This window comes from Ochotona curzoniae, unplaced genomic scaffold, assembly GCF_017591425.1.
Source record: "Ochotona curzoniae isolate NIBS_2020 unplaced genomic scaffold, NIBS_Ocur_1.0 scaffold_3223, whole genome shotgun sequence".
NCBI lineage: Eukaryota > Metazoa > Chordata > Mammalia > Lagomorpha > Ochotonidae > Ochotona > Ochotona curzoniae.
In genome coordinates, this window is record NW_024467108.1 from 15290461 (window position 1) to 15311473 (window position 21013).

Sequence of the window (21013 nt, forward strand, 5' to 3'; positions counted from 1 at the left end):
GTTTATTAATGATACATCACATTTATTGATTTACATAACCTGAATGATCCCTGAAAACCTGGGATAAATCTTACTTGATCTGGGTGTATGATCTTTTTAATGCACTGTTGGTTTTGATTAGCTAGTGTTTTGCATCTGTATTCTTTAGAGATATTGCTCCATAGTTCTTGGTATTATGTTTTTCTGATTTTGGAATTAAGGTGATTTTGCCCTTTATTTAGAATAATTTGGAATTAGTTCTTGAAAAAATTTGGTAGAACTCATCAGTGAGGTCATCTGGTCTTATGTTGGTCAAAAATATACAGGTTATGATTCCAATTTTTTAATTTTTTTAGATTTGCTTATGACCTAGCACATGGTTTGAGAGAAAAGTTCCATGCACTGATAAGAAATAAATATGTGCTGTTGCTCTATGATGAAGTGTTTCTTAGCTATCAATTAACCCCATTTTATCCATAAAATAAATGAGCTGTCTTTTCTTGATTTTCTATTGATCCCTTCATTGGTGAAAGTAGGGTGCTAAAGTCCCCAATTATTGGCTTATTGAAATATATGTCTCCCTTTAAATCCATTAACAACTATTTTAAATAGCTATGTTTCTTGGCATTGTTTGCATATATATTCACTGTAGTCACATCTTCTTGTAGAACGGATCCATGAATCAGTATGTAATTCCCTTCTTTGTGTCTTATAATAGCTGTTGTGTGATAGTCTATTTTGTCTGACATTAGGATGGCCACTCCTGTTCATTTTGCTATGTGTTTGAATGGAGTATCTTTTTCCACCATTTCACTTTCTGTTTGTATCTTTGTTAGTGAGATGCATATCATACTAGTATAAAATAGATGGGTCCTGTCTTTCAATCCATTTTGTCAATCTGTGCTTTTTCATTGGAGAGTTTAGCTCATTTCTCCATATATACTTCTATAGTTTGTGTTAGATTTACTTTTACTTCTTTTTCATAATGTTGAATATCATTCTTTTTTTTCCTAATGTGAATCATTATTTGTAGGGCTGGATGAGTGGTGACAATTTCTTTTAGTTTCTGTTTTGGAAGGTCCTTTTATTACTATAAGACTTATTACAAAATAAGACTTTTGCAGGATACAGTACTCTGGATTGGCTTTTTTTTTAAGATTTACTTATTTTTATTTGAAAGGTAGATTTTACAGAGATAAGAGAGATAAAGAGAGAGGTCTTTCATCCCCTGCTTCACTCCCCAAATGGCCACAATGCCCAGAACACCTAATCTGAAGCTGGGATCCAGGAGCTTCTTCTAGGTCTCCAACATGGATGCAGGGTTCAAAGCACTTGGATCATGTCACACTGATTTTTCCAGGGCATACGAAGAAAGCTGGATTGGAAGTGGATAAGCTAGGGAACAAATCAGTACCCATATTGTGGAGCATAAGCCTGTTGTACCACCACACCATCCCCAACTGTTTCTTTTCTTTTCCCTCCCTGGTTTTGTTTTCTTTTAGGACTTTGAGTATGTTTCTCAATTTTTTTCTAGCCTGTTAAGATTGATGAAATTCAGCTATAATCTGATTAGGAATCCTCTGATGCTAGTCTGTCGTTCCTTTTGTTTGATGATAGTGTGTTGCGGTGAAGAGCTTTTCTATTAATTCCTATTTGTAGTTCTTTGTGTTTGCTGAATTTAGATGCCCCCTTCTTTCTCCATATTAGGGCATTTTTATGTTACTGTTTCACTAAGTAGGCCTTCCAATCCATTCTCTTTCTGTGTCTTCAGGAACTCATAGACACATTAGTTAGGTTGTTCAATGGTATCCCATCTACTTTTGTTTTTTGATATTTCTTCTCATTTTTGGTTTGATTTTTCCCAGAGTTGTATATCAGATTCTTTCTTCTGCCTCACCAAGAGTTAATGTTTTCCACTTAACTTCCTTAGCACCGTGGATTCTTCCTTTCAAATATTTCAACTTGCTTTATCATCAAAATTTAGTCTTTGTGGGAAAATTTTATCTATGTCATATATAAATTTTTTTTAATTCTTGCTTTTGCTGCTTTTACCTCTTACTCTTTTAGAGTAGCCTCATGACTTAAGTCATTTTCAGATATTCCATTAATTTCTTCACCCTTCACATTCTAATACTGAAGTATTTTTGATTTACACTGAGGTGACACGTTGTCTCCACTGTTTATGCTTGTCATTTCCTCCATCAATTATTAGGCAATGATGAAAGCACTTGTTAATTTTCTCCTCTGATGTCTTTTATTTTTAAAGTATGCATTTGTGGCTCAGTGCAGTGTCTGCTCCTTCAGTGGATAATTTAGTCAGGTGCTTGGTTCAGGAAGCTCTGTTCAGTGCTCAGGTGTGGAACAGCAGGCCAACATGACATCCACATCGTACATGGTACTCTACCTGTTGTCACAGTGGGAGGGTATGATGTCATCCATGAATGTGATCACTTTCTCACCTCTTCTGCCAATGTGATTGGTGCTCAGGGAGAGCCCACAGTGGAAACACCTCCTACCCACACATTAGCAAGAACTGCCAAAAAGATCTGTGTGGTTCTCTGTAGGAGCATGGAATCCTCTGCAATGATCCACCCCGGGGACTCAGCGGGGCTCTGATCTCCAAAGCCAGACACAGAGTATTTGCCTAGAGATATAGCTATCCTCAAAGCCTTATGATGAAGACACAGAGCTGTCATTGTCCTCATGCACTGGGCTCCCTCAGTCACAGCGAGCAGGAGATACACTCGTAGTCCCACAGTGCTGCTTGTTCCAGAGAGAGTTGAGCAGAGAGAGCAGAGTCCCCGAGCCACCTGTCTGTTGGCATTCTCTGTATAATTCACACAAGGTGCTTGTGGGGTGTTGGTGGCAGAAAGCTGATGATTCATGGATTCAGATTGGTCCCCTGTTCTCCACTTAGTTGTCAGAGCTGTACTAGAACTCTGTGTGGACGGCAAGTCCTAACTTAGACCAGTGACAGGACTGCTGTAGTCTCCTCCTGGTGCTGGTTAGAGTGGGTCAGATGAGCACTGCCCAGCTTTTCACTGCCCAGTATGGCATTCTGCAGGAGTAGGGGGTGGGAAGGAATCAAAGTAGCATTTTTATTATAAGCCTGGCAGTTACTCTGATCCAAGTTAGCTCCCAGGCAAGGGTAAAAGTGGGTAGCCATAAGATTCTTTCTCACTGAGAACTGTGAGGAATGGCAGGGCACAGAGTTGTTCCTACCTTGTCATGGTATCATTATGTCTCAGGTGAGATGCAGTGAGTTGCACTGTGCATGGCTAAGAACAACAGTGTCTAGCTTCTCTTCCTTTGATGCTTGGAACCTTCATGCTTTTTTTCTCTCATTTCTCTGATGAAAATTTCCAGCGATCAAGCCTCTGAAACGATGGTCATGTTTTGTCCTTTTCCTATTCTGGAACAGCTGAGGTTGTTGTGGCTATGCTTTATTAAGCAGACATAACATTTTAAAATTTATATTATAGCATAAAGCTTAATTTTTACTGAATAAAGAGGTTTAATAAGTAAAAATTTAAAAAAAAGACTTTAGAGGGAATATTGACAATGGCTGTAATAATTGAGTGGGAGAAATGACCATTTCACACATATATGGTACATTTTAAAGTAATCACAATTCCTTAAGATGATAGTAGTATAATATTCATGTTATTGATTTGAGAATGATATAAAAGTTTCACAAAACTATTTTTATAGCAATAATTACATAGTCATTTCTTTGTTTCTGTTTATGACTTTTGATTTTGTTCTCTACATTTTTAAGATTTTACTTTAGCTCTCATATAAGGGAGAGCATACATCTTTCAGTCTTTCTCTGTCCATCTTATTTTAACATGATGTTCTTTGGTTACACCCAATGAAGTGGTAGAACTTCATTCTTTTTATAGTTGAATAATATTCCATTGTGTACATATACCACCTATTCTTTATCCATTCATGCGATGATGGACACTTTGGTTGATTTCAAATTATGGCTACTGGACATAGTATTGCTATAAAGATTGTGTTGCATATATCTCTTTGACATATTGTATTGAGGTCTTTTGGGTATATACCAAGTAATGAGATTGCTGGATAAATGATGAGTCAATGTTTAGTTTTTAAAGAAATCTCTATATCTCTATAATCCACTATAGACAGTGGATTCACTAATTTATATGCCATGCAACAGTATGTAAGTTCTTTATTTCTTCATATTCTCTCCATCATTTGTTACTGTTTTATGATTTTAGCTATTCTGATGGAGATGAGGTAATACATCATTCTTACTTTCATTTGCATTTCTCTGATGGCTAGTCTTGTTGATCATTTTTCCATTTTCTGTTTTGTTCATTTTTGTTTCTTCTTTTTGAGAACTATTGAAGTATGTTACCATTTTATTGGTTGTTGTATTTTTGTTGTTGACATGTTGTAGATATTAATCCTTTATTGTATAGGAAGCTTGCAAATATCTTCTTCCCATTCTTTTGAGTGCCTCTTCACTGTAGTGACTGCTTCCTTCTTTGACGAGGAGCTTCTGAGTTTTAGTTTAGTTTTAGTTGCTTGTGCTTAGGGGTCTTGCCTTAGAAATAGTCATTTCAAACTATTCGAGTGTTTCCCCTACATTTTTTTTTTCAAGCAGTTTTATAGTCTCTGGTCTTAGACCCATTTTTATATGATCTTTTGTATACAACAAATGACATGGATCTAATTTCATTCTACATCCAGGTTTGCTACTATCATTTATCAAAGGAAAACATACTTAATTTACTGCAGAGTTGAAGCACAGGTAAAGTTCTAGACTCCATTCAGTTTCATTGATCCCTGGCAATTTTTAGGTCAGTACAATGCTGTTTCAATTACTATATATTTACAGTACATTTTGAAGTCAGGCAGGTTTGCCTTGGCTATTCTAGGTCTTTGATGATTTCATATGAATTTTTCATTTCATCTTATGTCAAGAATGTCATTGGTATTTTGATAGAATGATTCAATCAAATAGATTGCTTTACACGATTTAGAGTTTTCCACTTTTTAATGTCATTGGTGATTTCTTTCATCAATGTTTTACAATTTTCATTGTAGAAACCATGTACTTCTTTGGTTAAATTCATTTCTAAATGAATAATTTTAGAATTGCTCCTATGGGGTTTTCATCATGATGGATGCTGATTCTTGCCAAATTCTTCTATAACTATTGAGGTGACAATGTGGTTTTTGTTCTTCATGTTATTGTTCTGATTTATGATGTTTATTGATTTGTTATTATGAATTTGTATTCCTGGGATAAATCCCACTTGATCATGATGTATGATTTTTTGATATGATTCTGGCATAAAATTGCTAGTATTTTCTTGAGAATCTCTACATCTGTGTTCATTAATGATATATTTCTGTATTTTTTATTTAGTGTTATGTTTTTGGTCTTTGTATTCTAAGCATTCTGACATAAGAAGAGCTTACCAGAGTTTCACCCTGTTTAGTATTTTAAAAGAATTTGGGGTTACTCCCTCACTGAATGTCTTATAGGATTCATTAATAATGCCTTTGAGTCCAGGAATGTTCCTTTTTGGAAGGGCTTTGATTACTGCTTCAATCCCATTGCTTGTAATGGGTCTATTTAGATTGCCTATATTTAATCTTGCTATGTTATATTTATTCTGGAATGTATGGATTTACTCAAGGTTTTTACTTTACTAACATACAGTTCTTCATAACTGTTTAGAATCTTTTGTATTCCAGTGGTCTAAATTGTAATGTCTCCATATTTTATAAATTTTAGTATTTTCTTTTATTTGGTGTTTTGAATAAAAATTTTCCCTATTTACATTCTCCCAAAATATCCATCACATTTGTTGATCTTAAGAATTTTAAAAAATTTTTAATTTCATTTATTTATACACTGATCCTTATCATTTCTTGCTGATTGAGTATTGTTTGTTCTTGTTACTTCTAAATTTTTAAATACAATTTCTCTTTTTAAAATGTAAGTATCTAATACTCTAGACTTCCCTTTTAATATGGCTTTTGCTGTATGCCAAAAGTCGTGCTGTTTTCATTTTTATATAGAATTGTATTCCTTTTTTTACATTTTATTATTATTATCATCATCTTATGATATAGTTCCATAGGCTTCTGGCATTTCCCTTATCCCAGCCCAAATTTCCCAAACCTCCCACCCCCACCTAGTTTCTCTATATCATTACTATAGTTCTTCATACACAGTCATATGTCCATCATTGCGGGCATGGACAATGGCAGAGTGTCCAGCATCCTATTGTCGAGATACAATTGTATTCCTTTTCAAAATTTTCTTCAATGACCCACTATCATTCACTCATTAGCATGTTTATTTTCCAAGTATTTATGAGTGTTTTATCAGTCATCTTGCTGATGGTTTCTAGTTTTATTCTATTATGGTAGGGGAAACTTCATACTATGATTTCCATGTTTTTTTCTTAAGGAGAGGCCAGTGCTGTGATACAGTAGGTTAGACTGCTGCCTGTGAGACCAACAGCTCATGTACACCAGTTCATGTCCCAGCTGCTCCACTTCTGATCCAGCTTCCTGCTAATGTACGTGGGAAAGCAGAAGATGCCCAGAATTCATGGGCCCCTACAACAATGTGGGAGACCTAGATGAAGTTCCTTAGCCAGCTTCCACTTGGCTTACCTGGTCATTGTGGCCATTTGGAGAGTTAACCAGTAGATGGGAGATATCTCACTCTGTGTATTCCCCCTACCAGCCCTCCCCCCATCCTCCTCTCTCTTTCTTTCTCTCTTGTAACTCTGCATTTCCAATAAGAGAAGAAATCTTTTTGTTCAAATATTCATTTACTTTTTGGAAATTCAGTGTTACAGAGAATGAAGAGACAGAATCTTCTATCTACTTGTTTACTCTGCAGTGGCTGTGATAGCCAGAGTTGGGCTGAGAATGAGGAGATTCTTCCAGGTCTACTGCTACCTTCCCAAGCAGGGAGCTGGTTTGGGAAGTACAGTAGCTGAGACATAAACTGGCGTCTGTATGAGATGATGGCATGATATGTCTATCCAATGTTCCTTGGGTTGATGTGAAGATGTTTATTTTGTACCTGTTTGGTAAAATCTCCAGTACATATCTGTTAGGCCCATTTGCTTTATGTTTCAACTCCGATGAATTTATTGACATTCTGTCTGGACAAACTGTTCACTGAATATAGGGTGTTGAAATCACCTACTGTTACTGTATGGTAAACTATTTCTCTGTTTATGTCTTATACACAACAAATATTATATCTGGATGATCTTATGTTGGATGCACATCTGTTTATAATTGTGATAAGTTTTAATAGGACATAACAATATCATATTTATCTCTTTACTTTTTAATTAAACTTTGTTCTGTTTGATAGGATAGCTACTCTTGCTCATTTTTGGTTTCTGTTTGAAGCATCTTTTCTCAGTTCATTTTCAATTTTTAGGTTTGTAAAGTGAATTTCTGTAGGCAGCATTTAGTGGGATCTTTTTTTTTTTCTTTTTATCCATTGAAGCAACATTAAGTCTACAGATTGAAAAATGTAATCTGTCTACAGTCCAGGTAAGTTTTGATAGACTGTAATTAGTATCTGTTATTCAGTTGATTGGGTACTGATTATACTTTTTTTGTTAGTGAATTTTGTGATGTCATATTTTCAGATTGCTTACTTCCGATGCAGGACTCACTACAGGATCTCCTTTAGTATACATAGACAATTTTCTATTTATCCTCCAGCTTCACTGGTTGTAATAATCTTGGTTGGGAACTTTTTTCTTATAAGATCTTGAACAGATCAAGCTACTTTTTTTCTGGCCAATAGGATTGCTGCTAAGAATTCTGATGTTAAGACACTTTATTCTTATTGTCTTTAGGATTTTCTTCTTGTCCTTAACTTTTGGCAATTTGACTACAATATTCCTTGGTGAATACTTTGTTGTTGAGTCTTCCTGGGGTCCTTTGATCCTCTTGTATCTAGAGGTACATGTCTCTCTTGAAACCTGTGAATTTTTCAGACATTATTTTGGTTAGCAGGTTCTCGGTGCCTTTTGTTTTTCTGCAACTTCATAAATACCTATAGCAAATATTTGATCACTTTATGATATCTCATATTTCACATAGATTTTATTTTAATTCTTATTTTTCTCTCACTGGATTATTTTAAAAGCCCTGTCATCGAATTCAGAGCTTTCTTTCTTCAACTTGACCTATTCTGCCCTTAGATCTCTCAATCATATTTTTTATTGATTAAATATTTCATCTCTAAAATTTCTATTTAGCTCTTAATGATTTCTATTTTCATTCATGCCAATCACTGATTTTCCCATTTCTTTACCTGCACTCCCTTGCAGCACAATGAATTTTTTGCAAAATTATTTCAATCTGTATCTTTCATTTCATAGGTTTTCTTCAGTTTGGGATATAATTCTAGAGGATTATTTCATTCTTTTAAAAGTGCCATACTACCTCTTTTCTTGATACTTCCTGTGTCTATACATTGATCTTTATGTATACTGCACACATCACTTCTTCATGGAGTACATCTTACTGGAGAAGTGCTTATGGTTTGGCTGTAACACAACACATAGTATGTCTTACTACTTTGGATTTGGGTCTATGTTCATTCATAATATAATGTTATACCATTTTCTTTTGTCTTAATCAGCTGTTTGACAGGCTAGACTACTGTGTCATTTATACAGAGATACAATTATACCTTTGGCAAGAACAGGGTTTTTATTAGCATATGCATCTTCAGTTTGCAAAGTCTGGTGTCAGTTTTCTTGCAGGTTGTCATAGTCAAGGCCTTGTTCTTGATGCTGAACAAGGCCTTGATGTTAGTGTACAACTTGTTCTACTGGAAAGCCTAAGTGATGCTAGTGCTAGTGATAACAATTTCTGCATCTCTAGGACTGTGTTATGCAAATAGACTCTTCTTTAGTTCTTGCTAGGAGTGTCCAATGGATGCATTCCACTTGTAACTCCAACAGCCCTATGTCCTGAGACAAGGTGATGGAACTGAACCCTGCCATAGTCTTAAGGGTGACCACAGGTTATAAAGGAGATTTTGTTATAGAGGATTTGAATTCAGACAGGTAGAATGTAGATAATGTTCTTTCCCACTTCTACTGGGTAGATTAAGGAGAGCTAGACATTTAGAACTAAGTGTTACAGTCCTCGTGTCACAGGGTACAGCCGGGTCCTTTCCTAGATCTCCCAAAGAGTAAGTAAATTTTCTATGGATTTTTGCTAGCCCCCCCAGTTAAGGGTGTCTCTCTGACTCACACAGAATGTTTGAATATAGCTCTGGGGCTAATATCCAATTTCTGTCACAATTTCTTCATTCAAGGAATCTCTGTTGCTCTGGTTCTGATCGTTGTTGGTTCTAGTATGAGTGGAACAGAATTGTGGTGCAGAGTCTGGTGCTGTGTGAGGGTGGAGTGCGAGGCAGTTTTCTTCCTAAATTGACTTGACTTGTGCCTCATAGTCTGAAGATGGCTACACTGTGCATCTGCTTGCAGCAGTCTCTGTCTTTGCTCCTCTTGTCAATGCATCTTCATTGTGTTTTCATTTCTCCACCAAAAATGTCTATAAGACAATGGGAACCAAGGTCCTTTTCAAAATATTTTACAAAGCAACTGACAATAGTGCCCCTATACAATCATACTGGCTCTCCATTCCTAGATAAATTCTTAATTTAGATATGAAAAATAATGAGGTTGAAACATTTAAAAGACTTTTCTAGGGAATATTACAAAAAAATTTAAGAAGAAAAGGCAATCAAAATAACATCATATACTCACTGGATGTCTGAAATAAAACAAAAACCAATATTGATAAAAGTCTAGACTAATCTGACATATCACAAATGATGGGATGAGAAGTGATGGGATGAGAAGCTAAAAACATTTGTGTAAATAGGAAGCTTTAGTAAAATGTATATGCAGTGGATATTTGTGTATGTTGTTATATTCCATACTCATTCGTGAATTTTTTACTGTGTTGGTCCTATTAGTGTTAGTATAACATAATGAAATTTTGATGATTTTTAAACCTATTATCTTTTATTCATTTAGCACATCAAATATTGGTTAAACTCTTTTAAAGTCCAGTGCTTAATATGACAATGAGGAAGATATTTTGTCTTGGTAAATCTTGTGTTTTTTTTATGTTTAAAATGAGTGCAATAATTGCCTCATTGAGAAGAATGATGGAGACTTTTCCTATAAGATATCCCTATTTACATACCGAGTGACATCGTGAAATCTATTGTTATGGCAAAAAGGATAGCACTATGGTCTTTCCCTGGGAGTCATAAGAAATAGCTTCTTACCATAGAGAATACATGAGACAGCTACAGTGGCAGCATCAAAGGCAGAACCTAACAGAACAGTTTCCATAGAAATCATATTTCCATGGAAATTAATTAGAGATTTTCAAGATGATATCTAAGCAAGACCTTCAATAAAGGAGTATAAACAAAGCACTATTTGTGTGAGGAGGCATTTCAGACAAAAAGGAGAGGTGATAAAAAATTGTTACTGCAGCAGATGACACAAAGATGAGAAAAATTTCCTCACGTGCATTGGTTAGTGGTTGTCATCATTTACTCAGTAAAAATGAACTGAGATGATACCCGAGCTACTGCTTGTTCTTTATAACTCTTCCAATGTAGCCACACACAGAAATCTTTACACACAGATAAAATAGGAACACAGAGATGCATATGCTGCCCAAAGAAATGGGTCATTCTGAAACTGTAAAGAACTGTGGAAAAGATGAAATTAGCTATAAAGCCTGGAGTTGTTAAATACAACCTACAATGCTGTTCTAACCCTTTAGGAAAATAAAAACAAAGGAAAATACTAAGTTGTTGAATATTTTTTGGATAACAGGTAGCAGAAGCTGGATGCTCCTCTACCGTGCTACTCTGACTTCTGGCTTTCATTGTTCAGAGCAGCATCCCACACCTTATCTTTCATCTTCACCACCACCCTGCTTGAAGCGCATGTAAAATTGTGAAGTCCTTGTTTTTCAAAGAAATGTTTTTAAAAACACAAATAGCTATTTGTTATCTTCACCATTTCATGCAAGCAGGGCCTGACCACAAGGTAAGATTGATATGACCTTGGAATCAGAATGCTCTACGCTCTAATTATATTGATCCCATGTTACTCATATTGGTGCCATTATGTAACAACTTCTTAGTGCACTGGAATTGGGTCTTGGGCTTGAATTTCAAACCCACTGCCTCAATCCATTCTTATTTCCCATAGATTAAGGCACCTACACACCAACTAAAACATATTCGCATTACACAAGTTCCTATGGAGTTCTTACACAATGTAGGATAAGCCACCCTCAACAAATCCCTTCCCAATTTTAACAAACCTAAATCTTTGCACAAGTGACATATAAATCAATACTGGCCCTACCTGGCTAATAGTCAAAATAACCTTTGGAGGAGCTACAAACATTTTAGCCAAATCCTTTATTTAAACCTTATTATAACACTTACTATGCTCAGCTGCAATTTGAGCATATTACTCTATATTTGGCAGGCATCAAGCCTTTGAGGAAGGAGTTAGTTTTCCCCATTTGGTGCTATCACAATTTAGCAATATTTGCCACATACTTTTTAAATGAATGACCCCCTCTGTTATGTACGATTAAAATGTTTCTGGAAGCATATCAAACTCTGCTATCTTTGACAGAAGCAGGGGAAATAGCACTGCTACTGTACTGATGGACTCTGTAGATAAATAAATATGAATATGTACATGAAACTCCATCTTTGTCTCCACTGTGTTAACTGCTCTAGATAACAGATACGAGCAGAAGGCTGTATCTGCCCTTGAGGATGTTAAGAATAGTTACATTCTGGAGCTCACTTGCTCCTTTTAGCACAGTGTCTTACAAAAATGTATCTGACTTCTCAAATGATATAAATAGCAATAATCTAATCATTGGAATCTCAATAGAGTAAACACTTGCTGATATGTTTTTCTCACAATAAAACCTGTTTATCACTGTAAGTGGCAATAGCCACTCTATTTATGTAAGAGTCCTCCTCTCTAACAAATTACAGCCACTATCCCCATGACACAGTTTTCTTAAATTGGAGTTTTAGCCTTATCCACTTTAAATGGAACAAGAATACGCTTACTATTGCAAGTCTTGTTGTATTTGCTGTTCTCCTGTGCAAAACCTTCCAGACGGCACTGAAAACGGTGTTGCCAAAATTCTTGAAACCAGGGGTTTCGGAGGTTTGTTTCAGGTCGGAGCTTCAGGTAATAATCATCAAACCACTTGACATCAGGTGACTGTAGCTTGATTGTGATCCCACCAACAGCTTCTCGCTGATATCCGTCTGTCACATCGTACCTGTCAGCCCAGCCATCACTGCGGGGAAATTTAAAGGACAAAAACAAACAACTTAGAGCACCTATTTTTTGAGCCAAGAGTACTTCTGCTTGCTTTCTTAAGATGAGTCATTAAATTGCTACTTCCAGCCTCACAATGACCCTGCATAATGTGTAGGTGACTACTGAGATTGCAACTGGTCAGAATGAAAACACCTTTAAAACTTTTCAGTGTAAGAGTGATGAAAGACATTTATTTCACTTACCTTGCCTTAAACCCTGAAGAAAAATGAGAGTTTTGACAGGATTCTATTGGAAGGAAAACAGCATACTTACATAAATGCTTCATAGTATTATCATTTACATTGCTTATAAGACATTTAATAGGTGAGCAAAGTTAACCTTTAATATGTTCATTTCAATTTCTTTATACAAATCACTAAAATATTACTAAAATTTAAAAATTCTAAAGTGATACAATATTAATTTCACCATCAAGACACACAATTTTTATTTGCTCAGCATTTTGCAAGTTAAAGATTTTTTTATATTAATTTGCCTTGACTGTCAGATGATTCCATTAAATGTTGATTTGTGAAAGCCTCCGTTACATACTCTTTCCTGTGGTCCCACTCAGGTACATTAGACATCAGTATTTAGAATCATGTTTACATTATAAAGAGCTTAACAATAGGCTGTCTAGGAATTTGACAAGAATCATATTCCTCATCATAATTAACATTCTATACACAGATCACTTCTTTATGTAGGAATTTTAAAATAAAGGAGCATGAAATAAGCTCCTATTATAATGCTGTAAGAAAGAGTGTGAAAGAATAGGAAAATATTCTGGAAATCACAAGACAACTTTTAACATAAAAGATATGTTGAGATACTTGTATCACAATTAGGTATAGGCTAGGGCATGCAGGCAAAAAATATTCTGACTTGTCTCTCCTTGGAATATGCACAACTTGAGCTATGTTTGTTTTTGCTTTCTATTATAGTGCTTAACCTCGCTGGACTATATTTCTCTTAAAGAAGTGTAAGTTGTCTTTACGGAAATATGAAGTGAAGGAGAAAATTGACAATTTTAAAAAACATAAAGGGTGAAGAGAGAGGGTGCCAAATGCGTGAGGGGAAGGGCAGAGCAATGTCTTTTCAATAGGTAGGCAGGAGGAGTGTGTGGGCACTGGAGAAAAGGTGCAGGAAGATATTTACATTACCAGTGGCTGTTCATTTCATTTGCATTACCTTACTTTGAGTGCATTTTCGCTCTTAACATTTGTTTCTAGGCAGAGAGCATGATCAAATATTCTTGCAGAGGAAACCAGTGCCAGGGACAGTATTATGTAAGTCACTAAGTAAAATAACACAAGAGAATATACTGTCAGTGAGTCTGCTAAACCAAGTCTGACTTCAAAAATTGATAACTGGGAATTATTCTAAAGGTTATAAACTACTCATTGAGGTAACACTAGAGCTTGAAATAACTTGGGATACTTCTATGGCATCAACAGGTGGAAGAAGAGAGAAATAAACAAGCAACTGACCATCTTTTCCTCAGAGTCCTCTTGACTAGACGATATCTCATTAACAATTACCTATGAAAATTTTGGCAGATCAGGAGGGAAAAAAAAGTCATGCAATATGTTTTGTCCCAGTGTTGAATTTGGTTCCTTCACACATTATCATCCCTCAAGCTACTCATTTTCGGCTCCGGAAGACTTTATTTAAAGTTGACAAGTTGAAATGAAGTGGGCTTGTTTGCCTCATTTTCTCCTTCTGTTTTGGAGGATTTATTATATTACTGATACGAGAGTGTGGGTCTCCTTGGCACTCCAGGAGATGCATGGGCGTACTGCACATGGGACAGGAAGCTCTGTTTGACAAGCAGAGCCCCGTTCTCCAAGGAAGTGGGAATTTAAATTGCTCCTTTTGTTACCGTTAGCTTGCTTTTATATAACACTGTGATTTTGAATATTATGTAAGAAATGTAAGATTATTATGGGTCCAATTTACCCTTCACAATTCATTCATTGAATTTAGGGGGAGTTGTGAAAAGCTTGTCTAGAAGTTTTTAGAGGTAGTATTTTCATAAAAGAGAAGAGGCAGGACTAGAGAACTAATTTATTCATCTTCATCATACTATTTCTGTTTTTGTTTTTCAGGGATATATTTCTTAGCTGAAGAAAGAATAGGAAAAGATGATGTGTTAAGGCAACCTTATAGATTCAGGTTGTCAGTTTAAATAATTTTTTTGTTTCAGATATTTCCAATCAACCACAGAATAAATATCATGAGTTTGTGTGAAAAGAAAAAAATCCTAGTATCCATACAGGTAACAAAACCGTCCTTCTGTTTACACTTCTTTGTAGAATATCTGCTAGGTCATAAAGTGGGAGAAGCAGGCTTTAGTGTTTCTGTTCCAGCTCCTTGTCTTCTAGGGATACTTTCTAACCATAGCCATATACAGGTGCACAGGTGATGATGTTTATTTAAATGGTGAGAAAGCATAACCACACAGGTGAGGCGTGGAGAAGGAGAAAGGGGGGTGGGAACTAAAGAAAAAGCACCTTCAGAGTCTCCTCTTTGCAGAGAAAGGAGAGCCCTCTTGGTTGTTGGTCTCTAGCATGAGGTCCTAAAGGAAAGGAAGGGATAGTCACGAGAATCACTCCCCACCACCCCCAGACATAGCCATCCCAAGACACCTGTTGAAGCAGATAATATGAAAAGAGCACAGGCTGATTAACAAATTCGTAAATATTGTACATAGATGATGGCGTGTGGTTTGTAGGCACCTCCCACTCTGATTCTAGACCATCTATTCTGTGTTATTAATTCTCAGGTGAAGTCATTTGATGCCAAGTTAGAAGATGCTGTATTGACATTGGTTATTAAACATTAACACTTTTGTAAACATGCACATTCAAGAAGCTTCAGTTTACTCTCCACCATGTAATGCTTTTCATTATTGTGATACAGTGGACATTCAGGATTTTGGCAACATTTTAATCCTCTGCATAGCATTTTATCAAAATAAAGTAGAAAATGAGGAGCAAGATAAGGAAAGGATAATATATAGAAAACCCATCACATCTTTTTGATTGTATATTAGATTATATATTATCTAGAGTTTTTTTATGATATGGTTTCACAGGCACAGGTATTTCCCCCTTCTTCCTCTTTCCCCTCAACTCCACTGTTTCCCCATCAGTATTACAATAGTATAGTCCTTCAGCAACAGCCACAAATCACATTTAAGACAACTTTTAAAAGTTATTGCCTATCCATATATTTATTACCTTTACATTCACCCACACATTGCCTACTCAATTTCTCTATCTTATTTGGTGGGCATTTTGATCATCTCATGTTCTCCATTCTTTTTTTTTAGATACTCCGTCATCTATTGAAGGAATCTACATTTTAAATTCAATTATTTCTATAATGTATGCAACACTAAAATCAACACTAGTAACATTTTCCCATGATTTCACAGATTTGCATAGTCCCATCTGACACTCAGCAAGGGGACCCTTGGCCGTTGTATTTCAATTTTTATACAATAAGCAATAGTCCTGTTTTTGGTCTATTTAGTGTTAGATTGTTGGAAGTTGGTAGTTCTTTTTTCTGGTGGTGGTTATGCTTGACATAACCCCCAAGTATACTGCTACTGAGTTATCCAGGGTCTGACAGCACGAAAAGGCTGTCACACATAGAAAATCTACAACTTACATAAGATTCATTCAGGCCCGAATAAAATGCTGCTTGCTGCAAATTTAATATTCTAGAATCAATGATTACATTAAATCAAGTGTGTTTAAACAAGAACACACACAAAGAAAGATTCTATATTTGTTTGTTAATGATAAATGTGACGGGAGCCTTTCTGCAACCAAGAGCAGTCAACATTAGGTAACTATAAATAAGGTGGCCTGAGTATACATACAGCTGTTACCTAGATACTGATTCAGTTAGGCTTTTTTTGGATATAGAAACAAAATAACTTAGCAAAATATTCAAGATTGCAGCATGAAACACAAAGCTTCAAATATATCAACTCATCCTCAGAAAGCCTCCCCAGTTGATATAATTCTTTAAAATCATCCCTGCACTCTTGTTAAGAACATCTTCATCTAACAAATTCACTGCATTTCTTCCAAGTATTGGATTAGTAAGTGTATATATTCCTGCTCTACAGTCCACCATTTCTCCTTTCAATCAGTTTCCATTATTTCTCATACCTAGTAATGAAAGTTTAATTTTTATTTATTTTCAACAGAAGATTCTTGTTTCCCAGAGCTTCCCAAGTGCTTTCGACACAGAAGCAATGGATACTTCATCAAGGATTTTTAGTATGGGCATCAAGGGCTGTATCCCAAGTGCCAAAAAAGATCAGAGATTTTGAGTGCCCTCGTAGGCCAAGAACTTTGAGGTCAGTCATATCCTACCAGATTTTGCACATGGGATTGAAGCAGCACAGTACCCTCCTCAGAGGGTCTGGTGACATCAGAACAACAGCCAGGAGCCCCAGAAGGTCCTCAGAGATAAAAGAATTGCAAATTTCCTTCTGGACTCAGGAGAGGAGCTTTCTCTGGTCCTTACTTAGTTCAAGCGTTGGCTCCCCTCCTCTCTTGCACTGACCATCAGGGTCACTCAGGGGCCCCCAAATTAGCTCAGACAAAAAGAGAAGAATGTAGAATATTTTGAATGGATAGGAAGAAGTCAGCTGGCCTATAACTGCTCAGTCTGTACCTTACTGGTCAGGCTCCTGATCTGGCTTTTCCTAGACCTCACCAGGTAGGATGCAGAGTTCAGTTATTCCTCACTTGCTAAGTTATTGGTGATTTCTCTGCTCACCCGCCTAAGACTGTCCTACTCTTCAATCATTAATATATGTCTTGTTAGAGTTAAAAGACTGTTTTGATTGCTCTAGAATGCAGAGTTCTGTAAAATCTTGCTTGAATACTATGAACTGCTAAAATTAAATAAAAAATACAACTAAATATGGAGTTATCAATCTAAAGTTTCTTACATATCTAAAATTTGCCTTAACATTAAATATTTATTATTCTTAAACTAAATAATTTTGTGGCAATACATAGCCCCCGTATCTCAATGATAAATAGCAAGTTTTAAGTTCACTGTAAATGGCCTATGAGTCGGCTGCATCCGAAGAAACACTGAACAAGCTTTCTCTGAGACAAACTGGTCTATGGGTGGGAAAAGGAGAGTGGATAGGGAACCACGCGATTGTTTGACAGTTCTTAAGAATTCTGTTCAGAAATGTCACACACCAGTTGTGATCACCTGTCATTGACCAAAACAAGTTGCATGGCTGCATCTTACCTCAATGTAATGGACATACATAGTTTTTATCAAGGAGCAAATTAGAGGATAATGCCATCTGTCACATTTACAGGGTATTGAAATTGCACTTAGACTAATAAGGCTTAAATAGGCTTTAGATGTACAACAAAGCACTGATGATCTTGTGCAGGGATGAGAGGACAGGATGTAAATGAGCACACACATTTAGGATTGTCACAGGTTTGTTCTGCTTCATCTGGTTCATACATGTAACTGACTAATTCTCTGTATGAAGACAGACCTTGAGTTGTGTTTCAAACAGAATAGTATTATGAAGTATCATTTTCTTTTTTGTGCTCCTGAGAATTATATACATTTATTATATATATATAAGTATGTGTGTATATATATGTATGTTTAATTTTGATACAGTTCCATAGGCTCTGAGATTTTCCCCTTTCCCACAAACCCTCTCTCTCTACTGATTTCCCCTAAATCATTACAATATATCTTGACAATAAGTTGCTGGATGCTCTGCCAATATTCATATCTAAAATGTCAAGATACACTTACATAGCAGAAATGAAGGACTTATGGCTGTTTTTGAAGCATTATTTTCTATCTCACAAAAAGATACTCATATTTGTGACTCAGCAGCATTGAATAATAAGTACTGTTTATGTTGGGTCCCAGAACTCCTAGGTAAAAGGTAAGTTAAGGAGAACCACTTGTGAATTATCTGTCATTCTACTCCAAAAGTTTGAGTTCCTTATGTATGCAGGTAATAAGGAGGTGATGGTGGCTTTTAAGTTAAGAAGTTGTACAAAGAGAAAATGAGAACTGAAAAAAACTGTGGTAGCAGTATCTGTGACACATTGGAGAAGATGAAGATAAGTGTTAGAGGATCAGACTAGACAATGTATTACAGTAGTCAAGGAAACCACCAGATAACTGAATTGAAGGAGTACAGTGGAAGGAAAGCTTCTGTGGTTTATGGGAGAATAACAATGTTATAACTTCATGTCTTAGACTAGGAAATATAGAAATGAATGCAATTGGTGAGAATGAAGAAAATGAAAAGAAGCTAGGCTCCATGATGATGATAATATGTTTATATTTGTTCAATATGTCATTTCCTCTGGCATGTACTCTGCATATACGATAGTTACGAGTGATAATATATTAGTAATGTTAAAATTTTGGTTTCTATATCATGTTAAAGATTATATATACATATATATAAAGATTTATTTATTTATTGGAAAGTCAGATATACAAAGAGGAGGAGAAACAGAGAGGAAGATCTTCCGTCCGATGATTCACTCCCCAAGTGAGAGCAACGGCCGATGCTATGCCGATCCAAAGCCAGGAGCCAGGAGCTTCTTCTGGATATCCCACACGGTGCCAAGGCTTTGGGCCGTCCTCGACTGCTTTCCCAGGCCACAAGCAGGGAGCTGGATGGGAAGTGGAGCTGCTGGGATTAGAACCGGTGCCCATATGGGATCCCGGGCATGCAAGGTGAGGGCTTCAGCTGCTAGGCCACACCACCGGGCCCAGAAAGATAATATATCTTAAAGAATTGCATGTTTTAAGAAATATTTTCATATACTTGAAAGGCAGAGCTATAGCTAGAAAGAGAGAACTGGGCCTGACATGATGGCTCAAATGCTAAACCATTTCCTTATAAGCACTAGGATCCCATATGAGCACCTTTTTTGTCTCAGCTGCTTCAGTTCCCATCTAGTGCCCTGGTTATGGTTCAAAGCCTTGGGACCCCAAGAAGCAGCTTCTTGCTCCTGGCTTCGGATCAACTCTGCTTCAGCTGTTTAGCATTTGGGGAGTGAAACAATATATGGATGATCTTTCTCTGTGTGTCTCCTTGTCTCTGTAAATCTGATCTGGCTTTCCAAAAATAATAAATAAATCTTTTTTTTTAATAGAGAGCTACAGTGTGAGGGAGGGAGGTAGGAAGGGAGGCAGAGGGTAAGGAGGAGCAGAAGAGATAAAAGCAGAAGATGATGAGGATTAGAAGTTAGCAGTGCCAGTTCAAGGCTGGGCCAGGAAAAAAAAAATATCCAGAAACAGAATGCCATTTATGTTTCCTATGGTGAGTGACAGATACCAAATCAAATGAGTACTTGAGCCATCATTTGCTATTTCCCAGCATATAATACTCAGAGGCTGGACTGGAAGGCATTTAGGCCTATGCTACAGTATGGGATGTGGACATCCTCAGAGGGAGAAGCCCCTGTACCACAACATCTGTCTCATGCTGAAATGTAGTTACTGACTCAAGAAACTGAAATAATGACAATTACACAATTGTGAAGACAGTACTCTAAACATTAATCTGTACAATATTAATGTTTAAATATCAGAATTATCATTCATTGTGTTGATGATATAAAAATCCAACTAATAACTATAATTATAAAATAATCACCATATGTTATCCAGTGAACAAAACATAAAAATCTTTGTCTAGGATATTAAAGCCCCTGAGGGCTATATGTTAACCAGAATGAATACATATTTCAAAACATTATAGAACACACTGTAGAGATTCCTAATATCTGAACATCAATCTACTATATGAACCAGCCATCCCTCTCCTAGGAACTTATCCCAATGAAATGAAATCAGTACATGTGAGTTACCTGTACCACTATGTGTAGAGCAATCATCATACTGGGTGAGATAAAAACAATGCAGATGCCCATTACTGATGAGTGAATTTTAAGAAATGTGGCAAATATGCCCTATGGATTAAATGGATCTGGCTGGAAATGACTATGCTTAGTGAAATAAACAAGTCAGTCCACAAAATGTTGTTCCTAATCTGTGATAATGAATACAAAGTGTACACAAAGCTACTCTATGAGGGAGACTGACATTCCAGGTTTTGATTGTTGTTTATAGTCTTCATCTAAACTCCTGAGTTTTCTACTTGCTATGTGTTGATATATTCACTTAATTAAATGTTAAGCCTCTGATTTCAAAATTAACTTAAAATATGCCACTGAGAATAATTAGGAAAAAATGAAATACGGGAGGGATGTGGGTGGGGAAATGCAGACTGGCAGGAGGGTGGGGTTAGAGTTATCACTATTCTTCAAAATCTATCATAAAATCTGTGAAATTCGCTCACTTCATTTAATGAGATACTACAAAACTTCGAAAAACAAGATCAATAATTGTCTAATGGAAAGATTCCAAATCATTTATAATTTATTTTAGCTAAATGTGCATCGGCAAAATGCAGACCACATAAATTTCCTTCGTTCCTCATGATTTTTCAGTATTTGAGTTACTGCTATGTAAAACAGAAATGCGTCTGTAGCACTCTAATTACA

At 36.2% G+C, this 21013-nt stretch overlaps 1 protein-coding gene across 1 annotated transcript in view; it reads right to left on the reverse strand.

Annotated features, from left to right (window-relative positions):
- The window catches only part of GRM5 (glutamate metabotropic receptor 5), a 454718-nt gene that overhangs the window by 127336 nt on the left and 306369 nt on the right, over positions 1-21013 (reverse strand). Inside the window, exon 4 of the mRNA XM_040963986.1 lies at positions 12152-12387. Coding sequence (XP_040819920.1) covers positions 12152-12387 — 236 coding nt within the window. The remainder of the gene's footprint in view (positions 1-12151; positions 12388-21013) is intronic.